We start from the raw sequence: 19,779 nt of genomic DNA, 5'->3' as shown, positions 1-19,779 counted from the left end.
CACCACGCCAAGACAACATTTTTAAAAACAGAACCTGCCTTTGACTTAGACAACTTATTAGACCTTATAAGCTGAAAGTGTTAAACACAGCTACTTTATCTTAAAATAAACAGTGTTCCTGTCAGGGATTATTTACAAAATAAGAATATCCTTGGAATAAAAGGTCAAAGGAGGTTAAGGTGACGTAATGCCATTCGATATGGTAGAACGGCATGCAAATTGTGTGACAGGTGGGGTTACGTAATTACCTGACTCAAGGTGTGGCAAAAAAACAAAGTACTTGCTTAGATATACTAAAACTAATCAATTGTTCTAACCTTTAATCAGCATTCACCTCTCAAACTATCAACCACTGAAATGTGGGCCTACAACTAATCTAACTTGCATATTTGTTGCATTTAAGAACTGAAAACATGCTGTGTCACTCTCAAACACAAATGCACAGAGTGTCAGCTGAGTACACACATAAGCAAACAAAAGGCATAGTTCCACTAACAGAACACACAAGGAAAGACACTGCCCTGCCCCTGAAACAGAGAAGAGTGAACAGTGAACACACGTTCATTCAAATAAAAAACAAACTGCTGCACCTGTGAGAGGAATTCTTTAGCTCTGTGAAGTGAGGTCACTCAGTCCAGTGATACTAGGAAAAGATAGACACACAAACTGTACTCACACATTTGAATGAAAATAGACAGATGAAAATGGATGGATACTGTTCTTCTATCTCTTCTCTTCCTGCTTCATGCAAATGCTTCATTCATCTCATTGTACTAAATACCTTGAGAATGAACACATGGTTTAGTTCCTGGCCCCTGAGGTTGATATATAGTAGGCTATTGAATGAAGGTGCAGCAGACTGCTCCAGACTGAGACTAAAACGGTCCATATCAATCGCAAATAGATGAGAGAGATAGAGAACCATGAGAGAGATAGAAAATCATGGAGGATCATCTTTCCGTGTCACTGAACGAACACCCAAGTGAAAATGCACACAATGTGGATAAAACACAACAGGTGAATGTGTCAGCTGTGTGGACACTAACAATATTGTTAATAATTCTCATTTTTAATCAATACTGATAATCTCAGAATCTTTTAGTCTATGCTACTTTTAATATGTTTGTTCCTTCTAATAAAGTCTCAGCTTTCAGTTTAATCATGAAATACAAACAATAAATGTCATTTTGGTGCTTTTTAATGTAGTGTGACAGATAGCTGTAGCCGCATCAGTTTAAGTGGCATGTGAACCGATCATCTCTTTACTGTCTTTACTAGTAGTTATAGCATGAAATAAACATGAATGAACATCAGAAGGTATGTTGAAAGAAACAGTAGGCTACAACTTACTGAAATACATCATGTCTCATGTAATCGCTCAGAGTTACAACCGCAAAAAGACGTCAATAAAACGGTTTGCAAACAATGTCCTGTAACATTACATCTACCTCTTAGAAAGGCCATTCAAAACTTGTTAGTCAACTAGAAAAAATAACTATAAAGAGGAGAATTTTGCTAAATATATGCACTATATTACAAATTCATTATATTTTTAATTAACCTCTTGTCTACATATTTAGAAAGAATGGAAGGAATCAAAAACTAAATTTCAACACCGCCTATTGCATGTGAAGAGCAGCCTTGCACCAAATTTAACTCAGAAGAACAATGGACTGGATATGTGCAAGACGTATGACAACATTTATGGGATGCACTGAGGAGGAGGCCAAACTACACTCAATGGCCAAGTGATGCTGACATAATTATGGACCATGACATTGGTTCAGATTCTGTGTAAAGATTAATTATTTTTGACTAAATATAGTTCTCAAGTTGGAAAAGACATTCAGTTTCCATTTAAGGTGAACCTAGATCCCAGGACATCCACAAGATGGATGAAAATTCTGGTGCTGGAGGATAGACAAATACATGACAGTATGACTGCAATTAAGTGTTTAAAAAAAAAGTAAAACATATGTTTAATCTAATGTGGCACTGTGCCGCCTATTTATTTTCTTATAGGAGCCAATAGCTTCTTAATTGTTTTTTTTGTCTGGAGGCTAGAGCCCTTCGCAGGTTGTTTTAGCTCATTTTGAAGAGGGCAAATGACTAGACCGGACCAGGCCTCCATCAGCAGAGGTCATGGTACAGCTGCTCCAGTCCGTTTCACTTTTATTCTGCCTGGTTGTACGGACCAACACTGGCTTCATTTATCTTTGTGAGTAACATGTCAGGACTGATTTAGCTGGCCGTGCGTTAACAGATTGGTTACAGGAAGGCATTCTGATAAATGGCTGAAAGCCAGCAAAAGAGAATAATAAGGTTAAACAGACAGTTTATTCATACACAACAGGACAAGTGAAAATTAGCAGTTTTGGTATGGTCAGAGTCTCCTACACAAGAACAAATGTGAGAAGGAAAAACATAAATCACTTGTTTGTATTTGTTTACAATAAAAGTGATTTAAAACTACAGGCACAGGGCATTCGATTGGATTAGACATAAGAAAATAAGCCTATCCCTATCAAAACCAAACCCTCAGCATTATCTTATGGTACTTAGTTATAAGTACCGTCAACTCAAGCTAGAATTAAAAACGGCAATGAATACAATCACAGTCATCTGTTTGAAATCCATGCATAGATTCCTTTTTTTGAGCTAGTAACTTTTAATCTAAATGTCTTTCGAGTTAAACAGCAGATTTCTCTCTGGTGACGTACCCTGGTCTTCTCCAAACATTTAGGCCCCATTTACTCTGCATGGTTCAAGTGACCCAATTCCAATTTTTTCCTCCCATGTGGCACAGATCGAGAATGAGCCACGACCGTGTAAAAAGTGCATGGATTCTGATTTTCACAGATCGGTTTCAATGCCTCATTCATATATGGAAATAAATCAGATATGAATCGGATTCGTGCGTTTGCGCCTGCCGTGTAAGCGGACAGATCGCATATTCCCCTGTAAATGCGACTCCTGTGTCATCGAAAAGTGAGGCTTTTTTAACATTTCACGGTACAGACATACCTATAACAAACAGAACATCTCTAGTTGACTGGCAGGGTATTAATTTCATTTGTTCGTGTTAAATAAAAAGCGTTCTGACGTTGAAATGTGTTGCTCTTGAAATCACACTAATGAGTGTTCATTGCCGCTGTTGTCAGTGACGACGGCTCATGCACAAACAGGCGCTTCAGTCCCGTTGTGGAGACTCTACCTATTTGTTCCATTGAAACCACAAAATAAAAAGCACACAAACTTGTACCTGCCCTTGATATTCAATCACTGATGAACGCATTGGTTTTAATGACTAAAAAAACCTAGTATAGGATGGCAGATTCGAACCCAGAAGCTGTGACATGTTTAACAAATATCTACCCGAGTATTGTTCAACTCGCACGCTTCCAGCGGAGCTGTGTTCGTATACTGTCGTGAAGAATTTGTATTATTTTGATCTTGGGATGTAACTATCGCATTAAAAGGGTTTCTATATGAATTCATGTCAATAAATTAAACTCACTGGACCAATGAAATTGATTTGTGATGTCATGTATGCTATTTTTGGTACGTTTCGCCAAGTGCAGTGTAAAAAGGAGACATCGGATACAGGTCACTTTTAAAAGAAATGTAAGCACGTCGTCCAAAAGATCGGATCTGTGCATTAAGACTTGCAGTGTAAATGCAGCCTTAGTTCACTCAAACCCCACTCCTTTCTGACAATCAACTGCAAGTTCAGATTCAGAACTTCCTCCATCCAATAAAAAAATAATGTCCAAGTCCCCTACGTTTTTTCCATTTCACGTGCCTTTAAAAAAATAAACATTTACTAGATAAGCAAAATGACTAATATTAACTCAAAGTTCAATTACTAAATAAACTGTTTGCCAATAGGGTATGAAAAATAAACTCAATTTCAATTCTTATCCCACTTGTTTTAAGTTTAAAGCTCACAAAATGTTATTTATTTAACTTAGTATCAAGTCATTTTGCTTCCAAAGTAAATGTATCTTGTTTTAAGGATCCTCTGATATTTTTATTGGAACTTAATGATTGAGAAAATGTTTTATTTTTTTGTGGTGTAAATGTGGAAATCACTCAAAAATCTTGCTAATGTCTCTTGCTTTTCCTGAGATGATGATAACTAAAGCAGATAGTACTCAAGTGTTGAGGTTAAAAGAAGGAGGGCATCAAACTGTCTAGCCAAATTGTAGTAAGTCAGTATCATATGCATGACAATATGTGAGAATTCCACCCATTACTAATGGATAATGGGGTCATGACAATGGAGAGCATTGTTAGCACAACCATCAGCCTCTATTCATTTGGAGCAACCCCCTTTACAATTAAAGCTCTCACGGCACTGGTGGCCAATCAGAACCCGAGTCATGCCTCAGCGGGGGGGGTGTGGCTTTGGGGTAAGGATAAGGGGTCTGAGATGCTGAACTACAACCCCCTTCCGAGAATTCTTTCTATATAAAGCAAGAAAAGTTGACCTCATTGGGATGATGCACTGCCTGTATGTGTTATATGGCTCTTTTTGTCCACACTGCTGCTGAACTACTTCCTGTCTCAACGGACAGTGCTGCCGGAAATTTCTACTCTGGGTGGGAAGTCTGTAACTGCCAAACAGCAACTGTGTTAGCAAAACAATAAATCTTCTTTCTAGAGGGGACAAATCTGACAAGCCTGCTGTTTTCCGGCATGCACACACACAACTCCAACGGCCTTATTCAGGACAAACGAGCACATTGACAGTAACAGTGAGACGTGAACGGACATGTGTGAGGGGGTAAGACACACTGAAGGTAGCAGAGTGGATGTGTGCTCAAATACAGATTCGCTTGTCTACTACCAGCTGTCAGCGTCAGTATCAATACTTCTTTCGAATGAACATCTCATTTTGAAATACAGAGACAACTGTAAAGATTTAGCAAGATAAGAGATTAACTGTTCTCTGAGCTGACCATCCCTGCTGAACATGATGATTTTATCATAACGTCTGCGATGGGCAAACGTTAACATCTTACTTTTAATGTTTAAAAGTATCAAATTCAACGCATCAAATTTCCTCATAGTGTTGATGGTCAGGCTGAGTGACTGGGTGGGAGCAGGGTCAGAGGTCACCTAACCACCTCAAAGACGACGTTGTCAAAGTGAGCTCCTAGGAGATGGGAACGGGAGCCCTGAATGCCCAACTGATTGAGTTGTTCATGTTTGTTTCAGAGCTTAGTAGTGAGTTCTAAGTAAGGACAGGATAAAAATAATGCTTTCAGGTTTTGGATAAGATTAGCATATTAACAGTCAAGGTAGGGTCAACAGCTGCATTATAAGTGCCCCATCCTGAACAAACACAGGAATTAATACCAGTGAAACAATTAAAATAACACTAATATAATTATAAAAGTGTTTTACAAGGCTATGATCAAATCATATCCAACTGTGATTTATTGGCCCAGTAATGTTGGCCCATAAAATCCAAAGCATACAAACAGGTTGGTTTTGAATTAAATAATGTGTCTAAGAAACGCTTCCTTAAGACCTATCAGTCAACTAGTTAATTAGTTAAAGTCACAATGTAACGTATTGTGACATACATCTATGGAAGCCCGTTTCCGCCACTAAATAAAAAAATAAAAACAGTAATTGCGACTTTTTATCTCAGAATTCTGACTTTTTTCTCACAATTGCGTGTTATAAAGTCAGAATTGTGAGATATAAACTTGCAATTGCATGATATAAAGTCACAATTCTGACTTTTTTCTCACAATTGTGTGAAACTTTTTTTCTCGCAATTCTGACAATTTTTCTTGCAATTGCGAGTTTATATCTCAGAATTGTGACTTTATATCACACAATTGTGAGAAAAAAGTCAGAATTCTGAGAAAAAAGTCGCAATTACTGTTTTCATCCTTTTTATTTAGTGGAAACGGGCTTCCATATACATCTGTGTGAAACAGATTATCAAAAAAAAATATATATAGGCGGGGACTTGATTCTACCCATCAGTTGTTAATATATGTATATGGTATATGTCGAACATCACATGACCAAACTGGAAAACTGGTCTCATTGCATCCGCTTGTCAGAGAAAGTGTTAAAAGCAGTATGAACTGACGGCATATCTATGGACTTTTAAGGTAATCAGCGAAACTACCTAGTTCACATTGTTATAGGTGTTTTATTCTATTAAATATCTAGACGTTAGTGTGAAGAAGAAGAATGCATATGTGCATATCTGCATATGTGGGGGACATCAGTTATGCTCATCTTTGCTCACTATTTTTAAGTTTTCTTAAAATAAAACAGCAATTATTTTCATGAAGCACAAACAAAAGACCTAAACCGGAAGCAATCTGATCTGTTTTACAGAATACGGAAGTTAGATTGCGCATAACCCCTATTGAATGGAGAGACACCTGAATGCAAACTTGCAAAATTGTAAGAAAGGACCGGGTTTCATCAACAGAGAAAAGTCAGCCGTTTTCATTGGGATGGTCAAGTTTAAAAAAAAACCCATAGATGAATAGTTCATAATATGATCCATAAGATATATTTAGAAAACAGGATGAGTTTCCACTTCATGCCAACTTTAAGATGACTTGGTCTTTTTTTTTCTTCTTTTTTTTTTATAAATGTGCACATCCTTTTAAAATTGCACCTTCAAAGGTGACGCATTACGGAAATGCGTGCAATGTAAAACCCAAAGATCTGTTGATATCTATGTTTCCATCCAAAGTTGCGAATTTAACGTATAAAACATTTGCGAATAAAGCACTGTTTCCATCCAGTGAGTCGAAGAGAAGAAAATCATCACTTCCTGATAAACTGCCGCTAAATATCACTAAGAAAAATGGAAGTTGTTGCAGCAGAAGCCACTGTATAATAATTTTCGTATATAATAAATTACTTGCACCTCAGAGCGCGCAGACAAAACGCATAAACGTTATCATGTTATCTTATATTCAGATGCCTGGCGTTTGTGAACGCAATCGTGCGAGGCGCTTCTGGGAGGAAATTATACCGAACCACTTTAACGACAGACTTTGGCATTACAGAATGACCAAAACAATTTCAGATGTTGTGCAACAAGATCAGTCCACTGGTTGGTCCATCCCATCGCAAAGTCACATGTCTTTTTTGATGCATATCAAGAAATTTATTCGGTAAAAGTGTTTCCATCCTAGTTTATGCGCATGTTTTTGTATTGCATAAAAAAATCACCCAACTGCATAAGTTTTTTAAGCACATTTTTAGAATTTATGAGCATCTTGCCATTTCCATCCAGCGTTTTTTAATGCAATATCCCAAAATGTGCATAAAAATAGGTGGATGGAAACATAGCTAATGTCTTTGCCAGAACAACAAAAACAAAACTGTGAAGTACATGACAGCTGAAATTCAATGTATTTTTTAAAAAGCCACAAGACTATTTGTGACGCACAGATTCACAGTTTATCATCTATACAAAAGAACCGAATCATGGAATGGAAAAGCAAGTCACTGGCCCGCGAGACACGCCCGCAGGCAGAGCGCTGGAGATGGGCCATTGGGTGCTTTTCACATTGAGCTCAAAGGTCTTGTTAAAACACTGGTGCTAAACTGCTGTCACAATGCTACGTCCTCCCTTTGTCTGCACACTATTGTGTACCAGATATGCAAACAGTGGAAAACATCCTATTGTGAGATCCCATTCTGGATCAAAGATAAACCTCAGCATGTCAAAACATACATTTACACTCACTAGTAGCCGGAACGACCACAAAAGTGTCCATTAACTTCAGTTAACGGTCTTTTATCATATTAGAGTTTCTTGAGTGGTGCAAAACTAGTAGAACACCATCTGAAGAATTTTAAACAAGCTTCAAACTTGAGCTTCATAGAGACATCGCAATGTTAAAAGCATCAAGTGTCCGATGTCATACCCCTGCTCAGCTTCTGAAGAGAGAAGAACAGAGAGCCATCAATACTACGGCTGATCAAAGCTCGGTAGTGTTACATCAAACGGTCCACACTCACAGAAGTCTTTCAACCACCTCTTTTCATCTATTTACACTTCAGCATCTGTGTCATAATCAAGCGCAGGGTGGAAAAAGACGTTAATTTAATGAATTTAATTAATTCGTACAGCTGTAACCCTGCACTAAACACATGCTTTGTGTTTTTCTGGCAGTGCAGCACCAGCTAAAGCAACATGTGTCCACAGCTCACATTATGTGACTTCAATGCTTGTAACCACAGTAAAGGCGACAGAAGGTATTGTGGGATATCAAAGAGGGTTCTGGTGGTTTCCTGTAACCATCAGCCGATATTAAGAATTAGACCAGATTCACTATCTCATACACTGATTTTTGAATACTGGAACAAAACAGGCAACAGCTGAAAAACTAAATATAGTTTACATATCAACATGTTCATTGGGTTTGGGTGCAACCTCCTGATTCTTCCTGTTTTTTTTTCTAAAATATGCATTTGTCATCACTGTCAGATTAAAAAAAAAAAAAAGTATGTGCCATTATGCCATATATATTTATTATAAAATAAAATGACAAATCCAGCACTTCAATGAATGAATAAATCGAGCGTACAGGATGGTTTCTAATTTTAAGCGCCATCTATTGAATTGTCACCACAGCCATCATTTGTTTATTAAATGCACTAATCGCTTTTTCTGGAGTTACTAATAGCGCAAAAAAATAAAGTCTTAATTAGAGAAATTATATAATAATTCCAAAACATTCTCTATAATTTGTATGATATACACTACCAGTCAAAAGTTTGGAAACATTACTATTTTTGATGTTTTTTGAGGCTGCATTTATTTCATAATAAATACAGAAAAAACAATAATATTGTAAAATATTATTACAATTTAAAATGATGGTTTTCTATTTTAATATACTTTAAAATATAATTTATTTCTGTGATCAAAGCTGAATTTTCAGCATCATTACTCCAGTCTTCAGTGTCACATGATCCTTCAGAAATCATTCTAATATGATGATTTATTATCAATGTTGGAAACAGTTGTGCTGCTTAATATTATTTTGGAACCTGTGATACTTTTTCAGGATTCATTGATGAATAAAAGGTTAAAAAGAACAGCATTTATTCAAATTATAAATCTTTTCTAACAATATAAATCTTTACTATCACTTTTTATCAATTAAACACATCCGTGGTGAATAAAACTATTCATTTCTTTCAAAAAAAAAGAAAGAAAAACAACTACTGACCCCAAACTTTTGAACGAAATTGTGTATATTGTTACAAAAGATTTCTATTTTAAATAAATGCTGATATTTTTTTAACTTTTTATTCATCAAAGAATCCTGAAAAAGTTATAATATTAAGCATTGATAATAAATCAGCATATTACAATGATTTCTGAAGTGACACTGAAGACTGGAGTAATGATGCTGACAATTCAGCTTTGCATCACAGAAATAAATTATATTTTAAAGTATATTAAAATAGAAAACCATAATTTTAAATTGTAATAATATTTCACAATATTATTGTTTTTTTCTGTATTTATTATGAAATAAATGCAGCCTTAATGAGAATAAGAGACAAAAACATTAAAAATAGTAATGTTTTAAAACTTTTGACTGGTAGTGTAAATATGATGATTGTGATAGAAAAAAATAGAAGCACAGCAAAACAAATCTCACCAGAGTCTGTGTGATGTTGTTGAACTCAGATGGAGTAAATTATGGAAAAATCTTCAGGAAAAAGACTGACTTAACTTTTTTTAATAAATATGTGTTGACCAAAAGTAAGGACACAGTTGTAAAAAGTTAAAAAGAGGTAGCCAAATATATTCTAGTGATCATCTCCGATTGCATAATAATAGAATAAAAAAAACAACCGAATGACAGGGAAAGTTGTGAAACCTGTTTTGTCCCGCGTCTCAAGATCAGTAAACAGTATTGTAGTTTATCCTTTTCTTTTATCAATTGAGATCAGTCTGAGATTACAGTAAGAGGAACACTAGTCAAAACTGAGCCATGTTTATAGTAAAGTCAGTTCAAATCAAATCAGTTCAAATACATGGTCGAAACAGTTGGCCTCCGGCAGTGATGCTGATTTAATGACACGACTGAACAAACGACAGCAGCAAACTGAACAAAATATCACATTTGACTGACTCCTCGTGAGTCGTGGGAAAATCATCTCTTCATTCACACAATCTCCATATTTTCCTTCATACTGACTTATCGCCGATTTCTAAAGCAAATTAAGTTGTATTTGTAGTTTCCTAGTAAGTCATAGCTAATTTACAGATCTATAACTAGTTGAGCGGCTAACGTACAAGCGAGACACGGCGCTAACCTCTCGTGTCAAAACGTGATTCATTTTCCAAAAGAAAGATTCAAACTTACCTTTTCCCAGCCATTTCTTCTCACATTGTACGGTTAAACCACAAAAAAGTATAAAAGGGTAGCGTAACGACGGTAAAACTTTATCTCTTCGGTCTGTCGGACGTCCTGCGCGAGAGCTTCGTGATATATTCAGAGTCCTGAATGCTCGACCGCCTGTGCTGCTGCGTGCGTGTGAGCTGGGGGTGTCTCGTGAGCACCTCTCTCTCTCTTTCTCTCTCTCTCTCCACCCCCTACACACAGATACAGCAACTCAAAAACAGTTTAGTAAACGTGACGCCCAAAAAGTTCAGTAAAACAAACTATATGTGGTGGAGAGTTTTGGTGTTGGTTTATACTACACGACAGGTGCAAGTTCAGGTGGAGTTGGATTCATATGTTTGATTGCCTGAAGGGATTTATATCGGATTATTCAAAAAAGCGCCACCTGCTGGTGAACAAGGCAACACAAAGTGTCTCTGTTATGATATCCTGCTGAAAATACACCATAAATGTAAAATAGTTTAGGTTTGGGCTGCTCTATCTGGTCTCACAGTCTGGTTTTAACTTTTTTTATGCAGCAGCAGGGTAAAAGAAATCACAAGAAAACTATTCATCTATTTTCATGAGCTTTCAGGGTGACAAAAACAAGACGAGAGACCTGTACCAACAGAAATCTATTTTATAAGTAAAATACAATTTAAAATATTCATGACTGCTGAAAAAAATGGTTTAAAGGGTTAGTTCACCCAAAAATGAAAATAATGCCATTTATTACTCACCCTCATGCCGTTCCACACCCGTAAGACCTTCGTTCGTCTTCGGAACGCAAATTAAGATATTTTTGTTGAAATCCAATGGCTCAGTGAGGCCTGCATAGCCAGCAATGACATTTCCTCTCTTAAGATCCATTAATGTACTAAAAACATATTTAAATCAGTTCATGTGAGTACAGTGGTTCAATATTAATATTATAAAGCCACGAGAATATTTTTGGTGCGCCAAAAAAACAAAATAACGACTTATATAGTGATGGCCGATTTCAAAACACTGCTTCATGAAGCTTCGGAGCGTTATGAATCTTTTGTGTCGAATCATGATTCGGATCGCGTGTCAAACCGCCAAACTGCTGAAATCACGTGACTTTGGCGCTCCGAACCGCTGATTCGACACGCCGATTCATAACGCTCCGAAGCTTCATGAAGCAGTGTTTTGAAATCGGCCATCACTATATAAGTCGTTATTTTGTTTTTTTGGCGCACCAAAAATATTCTCGTCGCTTTATAATATTATTATTGAACCACTGTACTCACATGAACTGATTTAAATATGTTTTTAGTACATTAATGGATCTTGAGAGAGGAAATGTCATTGCTGGCTATGGAGGCCTCACTGAGCCATCGGATTTCAACAAAAAATATCTTAATTTGCGTTGGAACGGCATGAGGGTGAGTAATAAATGACATTATTTTCATTTTTGGGTGAACTAACCCTTTAAATGGTCTCCCAGTTTAGATAAACAACGTCTTCGGATGGTCTCCCAATCTGAGGAGCTTTAAAGTGCCCAAAACCCCTTTAAACCTAGCCAAAAGACGAACATGAGAGACCAGTAAATCGATTTTAGTTGTTTTTTAAGTTATTGTCTTTTTTCTAAACTAAACAAAAAAGATATATAGAGAACATAAAAAAGGAGTAAACCTGGGTATTTAACACTTTATTCACCAACTACAACCTTAATTGTTTTCCATATTTCAAGCCGATGGAAAACAGCAAAACGGAGTGAATTGGTTTGTGATGACACCTACACAGATATTTGAATTTAACTATTATAACACATCATTACTCCAACACTGTTTAGTATGTTATTCATAAGTGCATTCAGATAAACATAAAACATTTGTTAGACTGAGGGTGCTCTCAAAGAGGAACTCCCATATGTTCAGTCTGGTAAAAAATATACTAATATTTACATTAATTGCACATACATTCAAATACATATTATGCAGCATTCAGTTCCAAGTGTTAACTTACAGTAGCACCATGTTTCAAAAAGCAACATTTCCATAAATGGAATCACACAAGTTGCGGGTGACATTAACATTATACAGCACAACATGTGTGAAGTATCATGACGTTTCCTTGGGATTTTCGGTTTGAGGGTAATATTACAATATCCACAGCAGCAGAGAAGTCAGAGCACATCGGCCCTGCATTTAACAGAGTCCCACATCACAGTCTTACAGGAATGATAAAGGAGTAGTGTGTTTATAGATGACAAGTTTATATCTCATTGATGAGCCATGTGAGTTTTCTTGTCTTTTGAGAGCAGTGAAGGTGATCGATCTTAGCCACAAAACATTAGGTGCTGTTTTGAGACTGGCTCATTAAAAAAATCCATTATGGTGAAAAGTCTTTCATTAAAAAGTTCCCAAAAAAATGTAGTAAATAATAATAAAAAAAAAATGTAAAAAGAAAAATGCATTGAGAGAGAAAATGAGATGATATATATCAAATAAGTGTGGACTGATACGACTCTCTCCGATTCCACACTTCATTATAGCTGGACGTTTGCACAATTTACTTGCTGTCCTCAGGTCAGGAGTTCATCGGTTCACATTCCTCACCTCTGCGCATCCTTCACAGTGGATAGTAGAGACAAACTAACCTACCCATCCTTCCCAGATTTGGCCCCTGTGTAAACAGACAATAGGTAATCTTAGTTCTGATAACCAGACTCCAGGTTTAAGCAGAGTATGAACAACATAAAGACGAAAGAAAGTCATGTACAAAATGAGGACAATGTGTAATAATGGCAGTGGGACAGTCTGCACCACTCTGTACTTTGTTAACACACTTTTTCTCATCAGTAATGAAGGACTCTTGTCGTCACGTGTGTATATAAAGGAATGTCAGGAGAATTGAAAAGATGCTCATGCAGTGAGGGACAGCATGCTCATACACTGTATGACAGAGGGAGGAGGGCTACTGAGGATTAGTGCTGATAATTGGCTGGCTGAATTATATTAAGCAGATGGTGTGTACAACAAACTCACATTGATTTGGAGGACGGTTTCTTCACTTTTGGCCTCTTTCGACGATGAAGGGGCCTGAAGCATGTGGAGAAAACACACACACAAACACAAACACATTAGGTTTCCATGTTTTATGGAGACTTTCCATAGACAGTGATTTTTATACTGTACAAACTGTACATTCTGTCACCTAACCCTAAACACAACCCTCACAGAAAACTGTATGCATTTGTACAGTTTCAAAAAGCATTACTCTGTATGATTTATAAGCTGTTTTCCTCATGCAGAACAAAAAAAATGACCTGACAAGGTCAAAGATTTCTGGTATTACTGCAATGTAGGGTTTACCAGGAACACACAAACACACACACATACACACACGCCAGCAAACACACATAACAAAAGTAGGAAATAATTTATTTCCCAAGTTCCAGATCTGATAAAGCCTTTATAACTAACTAATATACTAATATAACTATATTAATAGACATTTTTTGAAGTCTCTTATGCTCACCAAGGCTGTATTTATTTAATAAAAAAAAGTAAGTAAACACACTATGAAATATTATTACAATTTAAAATAAATGTTTTCATTTTTTTTTTTAAATGTAATTTATTCCTGTGATGGTAAAGCTGAATTGTCAGCATCATTACGCCAGTGTTCAGTGTCACATGATCCTTCAGAAATCATTCTAATATGATGATTTGGTGCTCCTGTTATTATCAATGTTGAAAACAGTTTTGTTGCTTAATATTTTTGTGGGAACCTTGATACATTTTTTAGGATTCTTTAATAATATTTTTAATAATATTTATTCAGCAAGGACATATGTGACATATGTGACACAAAACCAGTCATAAGGGTCAATTTTGAATAAATATTCTGAATAAATAAGCTTTCCATTGATGTATGGTTTGTTAGCATAGAACAATATTTGGCCGAGATACAACTATTAAAAAATCTGGAATCTGATGGTGCAAAAAAAATCAAAATATTGAGAAAATCGCCTTTAAAGTTGTCCAGATGAAGTCTTTAGCAACACATATCCACTCACAAAAATACATTTTTGATATATTTACAGTAGGAAATTCACAAAATATCTTCATGTAACATGATCTTTACTTAATAATCTAATGATTTTTGGCATAGAAGAAAAATCGTTAATTTTGACCCATTCAATGTATCGTTGGCTATTGCTACAAATATACCCAACTTATGACTGGTTTTGTGGTCCAGGGTCACATATTTAATTGATCAAAATAGCACATTTATAATGTTACAAATTATTTCTATTTCAAATATATAGAATCACATATATAAACATATTAATAATATTCTCTTAAAAATAAGAATGAAGTCATACCTATAATCGTACAAAGAGTTTCTTTCTTTTCCGCCTGTAAGAGATATGATGTGTCATTGGGTTATAAATCGTATGTTTATTGGTATTATGTTGAAATGCAACATCAAATACATGGCATGACTCACCTGTCTCCTGATTGCACTCTTTGTGACCTTTGCAGCTGCGCAGTTTCATGAGCTGCTGGTGCATGTGATTCACTGCATCACGATCAAGCGTGCTCACGCCATTCATCAGCTGCACACAGAAAATAACAGCAGTGGAAATGATGGGGGTCACCAAGACTACTTGACAAATCTTATTAAATGATTATAAATTGTAAAGGAGATAAAAAGATAAAGAACTACCTGATAAGGATCTGTGTTAAGATCAAAATACTCCAGGAAGCCAGTGGCAAACTCACAAAATAGGAAGTTGTGTGTATCATTGATAGTCCTCAGACACCAGTAAGTATTATTGTTGGCACTCGTGCAAGCACAAAATGGCCCCACTGTCAACACAAAAAGATAAAATAAGTGAAATTACATCATTATTTAATCATTAAGTGGGAAAAAAAGTTTTTGTGTTTGTGGTGTAATGTCCTATGCAGTACTTGTCCAGAAGGGGGCGGTCTGCCAGTGTTGGTTGTCATGAGTAAAGCAAGTGAGGCCAGGCATGCTGCAAGTGTCATTATTACGGAGGCGCTTCAGGAGCTTCCTCAGCTTCTTCCTGCGTTTCTGCTCTTTCATCAGCCACTGTTTCTTATCTTTGGAGGTCATTCTACTTAGATTAAAAGGAAAATGACTTTACTATCAACTGTTAGATTTCAACATTAGCGATAATGCATTAATGTGCCTTCCTGTTAATGACAGATGATGAATGAAAACCTACTTGACTGAATGTATCCGGCCTGATTTGAGTTTTAACAGTGCTCTATTGTTGTACTGATACCTTTAAAGCAAATATTACATGATTATGTCAATTGTGTGAAAAAGATCAAGCCAACAGTTAATGAAAGTATGAATAGCTTTATTTAAAGTGATAGTGGAGGCTTACATGTTTTGGTTGCATTCACACTCTTTTGGTCGAACCTGCTTTAGATGCCCTTTGACCTCTCTGAGGTTCTTTATTTTGGTCTGCAAAGTCTCAATCTAATCAAAGAGCAAAATGTGGTTAAAAGTAGAACCTAAACTGGCTAACTGAAATATGTTCTAAGAACATTTTGCAAAAGTTATGTAAGTTTTCTGAATGTTCAAAATGTCTTAAATGTTCAAAAAGTTTTAAAAACGTTTTTTCATGGTTATATGAATGTTAAGGGAAAGGTCCATTTTATAATTTTGAAAACGTTAAGGGAACGTTACTTTTGAATGTTGTCTGAACATTCTGAAATAAGTAGTAAAAAAAAAAACATTAGATGAACTAAAAAGTTCCATGAATGATGTATAAAAATGTTTTTGTGCTAACGTTTTGAGAACATTATTATAACTCTGAACAAACATTCTATTAAAGTTACTGGAAAAACATTCATTTATAACTTTGAGAAAACCTTGCCAGAACGCATTAGAACAATTTAATCATGATCTTACCTCATGCTCAATGTGTAGTTTGTGATCTTTCCATGCTTGTAGAGATTTATATAGTCCACCATCACACCTGACCGTGTCATTCATCAGTATTGAGCATCTGAACAAAAAAGAATCGTTTTACATAATGTAAAGATTTTTTTGTGTTAATTGTTTTTCACTGACATTAGATGCACAGTAACTGACTGTCTATAATGAACCTGTAGGTGACTTTAAGAGCAGCAGGTGGCGTAAGGGTGTTGAAATTGTTGTCTGCGGGTCCCATTCCGCTATATTCTTCGTTCTCTCCATACACGGCCTGCTTTCTGCCTAGCATAAGGCTGGTGTTCAGGTTAAGCGGCTGGTAGCCCTTCTCCAGGTCCAGAGTGTACACATTTGAGTCCAAGTGATACGGGATAGAGCGAGCCCAACGATTCCGTGGCAAACTCTTCTTGGACTTCAACTCTGGAATATTGCACATGGACTTTGTTACAGATACAGGTATATTATTGGTTAAACTGCTATCATACCTATATCATGGACTAATTTGGTCTAGTACATGAATATGATCCTTAAATATTAAAGGGTTAGTTCACCCAAAAATGAAAATTCTGTCATTAATTACTCACCCTCATGTCGTTCCACACCCGTAAGACCTTTGTACATCTTTGGAATATGAAAAATTAATATATTTTTGATGAAATCCGATGGCTCAGTGAGGCCTCCATTGACAGCCAGATAATTAACACTTTCAGATGCCCAGAAAGCTACTAAAGACATATTTAAAACAGTTCATGTGACTACAGTGGTTCAACCTTAATGTTATGAAGCGACGAGAATACTTTTTGTGTGCCAAAAAAACAATATCTTGTGATGGACGATTTCAAAACACTGCTTCATGAAGCTTTACGAATCTTTTGTTTCGAATCAGTGGTTCGGAGCGCCAAAGTCACGTGATTTTAGTAAACGAGGCTTTGTTACGTCATAAGTGTTTCGAAATTTCTGTGGTTCGTGTGACTTTGGCACTTTGATACACACTACAAACCACTGATTCAAAAAAAGATTTGTAAAGCTATGAAACTTCATGAAGCAGTGTTTTGAAATCATCCATAACTAGATATTGTTGAATAAAGTCGTTGTTTTGTTTTTTGGCACACAAAAAGTATTCTCGTCACTTCATAACATTAAGGTTGAACCACTGTAGTCACATGAACTGTTTTAAAAATGTCTTTAGTAGCTTTCTGGACATCTGAAAGTGTTAATTATCTTGCTGTCAATAGAGGCCTCACTGAACCATCGGATTTTATCAAAAATATCTTAATTTGTGTTCCAAAGATGAACGAAGGTCTTACGGGTGTGGAACGACATGAGGGTGAGTAATTAATGACAGAATTTTCATTTTTGGGTGAACTAACCCTTTAAAGTAACTGGTATATGTTTGTCCTATTTGGAGTTTGACAGTATAAATCAACAGTTTTATTGCAAGTAAGGGCACTTAAAGGGTTAGTTCACCCAAAAGTGAAAATAATGTCATTTATTACTCACTCTTATGCCGTTCCACACCCGTAAGACCTTCGTTAATCTTTGGAACGCAAATTAAGGTATTTTTGTTGAAATCCGATGGCTCAGTGAGGCCTGCATAGCCAGCAATGACATTTCCTCTCTCAAGATCCATTAATGTACTAAAAACATATTTAAATCAGTTCATGTGAGTACAGTGGTTCAATATTAATATTATAAAGTGACGAGAATATTTTTGGTGTGGCAAAAAAACAAAATAACGCCTTATATAGTGATGGCCGATTTCAAAACACTGCTTCATGAAGCTTCGGAGCGTTATGAATCTTTTGTGTCAAATCAGCGGTTCGGAGCGCCAGAGTCACGTGATTTTAGCAGTTTGGCGGTTTGACTCGATCCGAATCATGATTCGACACGCTGATTCATAACGCTCCGAAGCTTCATGAAGCAGTGTTTTGAAATCGGCCATCACTATATAAGTCGTTATTTTGTTTTTTTGGCGCACCAAAAATATTCTTGTCGCTTTATAATATTAATATTGAACCACTGTACTCACATGAACTGATTTAAATATGTTTTTAGTACATTAATGGATCTTGAGAGAGGAAATGTCATTGCTGGCTATGCAGGCCTCACTGAGCCATCGAATTTCAACAAAAAGACATTCTGCAAACTATCTCCTTTTTGTTCCAGAGAATAAGGAAATAATACAGATTTGGTATGACATGAAGGTGGGCAATTTATGTGAAAAGTTTAATTTTGGTGTGAACGGTTTTGATGTATATAATTATCCAAACCCCTTTTGGCCGATGCCACGCTGGCTGTAAAAAGCATGTTTCTTCATAAAATAAGCCATGTTTCCTGACTTATTTTATTTTTGCTACATATAAATCTAAAATATTTCATTATATTATAGTAGATGTTTACTAGTTCAGTTTTTTGGAGGGAGCTTAAAAGTGTAAAATACCTTTTCCTGATTTTCCCCCAAGATGTCAAATTTTAAACGTCACACTTCCAAAGAGCCACATTGCAACTGCCTGAGAAGTGAGAATGCTTTTTCAAACAGCTTTTTCCAGGCATCCTTGGAACTAACCCCATTATAAATAATGATTCAAATATTTTGAATATTATAGATGAGACAGAGATAAAAGGCATGAGAAAGAGGGGAACAGGATCAGCAAAGGACCTTGGACCAGGAGAAGCTGCGCTATATGTCCAAACGCTGCCCACAATGCTCCAACATATACAATTATTATTAATCTTTTCCGTAAGACTCCTAACCACTGAGCAAGCAAGAACACCTGGACAAAATATGTGAAACTATACTGTGACGCACTTTTTTTGGTGAGTGCCTTCTTCCTCTTGAGAGGCACATTGGGTTCACAGTCACAGTGGTCCGATGCGGAATGAGCTCCATTGATTTGTCCCCTGTTGGCAGCCATCAGACCCAGAGCACGAGGTGCATAGAGACCCGCCATCCCTTTACACTTAAACAGCCTCGGCATGCCAGTGGAATCCTCAATACACTGCCACTTCTGCACAGAGGAGGAGTGGTTACTTAGAAAGCACTAGACAGATGGAAATCACTAGAAATAATCATGGGAATATGCCATGGTAACTGAAAGTGAATATTTACCTGCCCTGGCTGCTCACAGGGCGTCTGGTACTCAGCTCTTTGACACAGGTCTCTGACCCGCTGATACTTTGGCAGCGAATTCTGTTCCACCTCTTTGCCATCTGCTAGCTTATGCAGAGGCTTCCTGTAGATCGGAAAGAGATCACATCAGGTTGCCACTCAAAAACAGCAAAGAATTAGATACAGCCCCTATTCGAAACGCGTAGATGTGTCCGATGTCAGTGTGCCATCTGGTGCCTCTTTAATGGAGCCGTGTCTAATCAATTTCTAGGGTTGAAAATCTTTTTCCGAGCGATACAGTGTAAGAGTTTGTGATACGGAGTTCAATTAAAAATG

At 36.5% G+C, this 19,779-nt stretch overlaps 2 protein-coding genes across 5 annotated transcripts in view; both read right to left on the bottom strand.

The window, feature by feature from the left end:
* Positions 1-10,726, bottom strand: part of arhgap46a (Rho GTPase activating protein 46a) — a 38,243-nt gene extending 27,517 nt beyond the window's left edge. Inside the window, exons 1-2 of one of the 2 annotated variants that reach the window (XM_051911765.1) lie at positions 10,380-10,726; positions 591-643 (exon numbers count right to left, since the gene is read on the bottom strand). Coding sequence is in view for 1 of the 2 variants with exons in the window: in XM_051911764.1 (XP_051767724.1) it covers positions 10,380-10,393 (14 nt within the window). In the remaining variant the exon portion in view is untranslated. The remainder of the gene's footprint in view (positions 1-590; positions 644-10,379) is intronic. The other variant, XM_051911764.1, reaches the window with a different exon arrangement.
* A 1,328-nt stretch (positions 10,727-12,054) lies between these two features.
* Positions 12,055-19,779, bottom strand: part of sulf2a (sulfatase 2a) — a 38,520-nt gene continuing 30,795 nt past the window's right edge. For 2 of the 3 annotated variants that reach the window (XM_051911771.1, XM_051911772.1), the window contains exons 10-21: positions 19,444-19,567; positions 19,144-19,342; positions 16,511-16,754; positions 16,314-16,410; positions 15,784-15,878; positions 15,619-15,678; positions 15,341-15,510; positions 15,096-15,238; positions 14,877-14,985; positions 14,752-14,785; positions 13,409-13,462; positions 12,055-13,046 (exon numbers count right to left, since the gene is read on the bottom strand). In XM_051911771.1, the coding sequence (XP_051767731.1) occupies positions 13,016-13,046; positions 13,409-13,462; positions 14,752-14,785; positions 14,877-14,985; positions 15,096-15,238; positions 15,341-15,510; positions 15,619-15,678; positions 15,784-15,878; positions 16,314-16,410; positions 16,511-16,754; positions 19,144-19,342; positions 19,444-19,567 (1,360 nt within the window). In that variant the 3' untranslated portion in view covers positions 12,055-13,015. The remainder of the gene's footprint in view (positions 13,047-13,408; positions 13,463-14,751; positions 14,786-14,876; positions 14,986-15,095; positions 15,239-15,340; positions 15,511-15,618; positions 15,679-15,783; positions 15,879-16,313; positions 16,411-16,510; positions 16,755-19,143; positions 19,343-19,443; positions 19,568-19,779) is intronic. The other variant, XM_051911773.1, reaches the window with a different exon arrangement.

This window comes from Ctenopharyngodon idella, chromosome 11, assembly GCF_019924925.1.
Source record: "Ctenopharyngodon idella isolate HZGC_01 chromosome 11, HZGC01, whole genome shotgun sequence".
NCBI classification, from domain to species: Eukaryota; Metazoa; Chordata; class Actinopteri; order Cypriniformes; family Xenocyprididae; genus Ctenopharyngodon; species Ctenopharyngodon idella.
The sequence above is the reverse complement of the archived record's forward strand: the minus strand, read 5'-3'. Positions and strand labels throughout refer to the sequence as shown.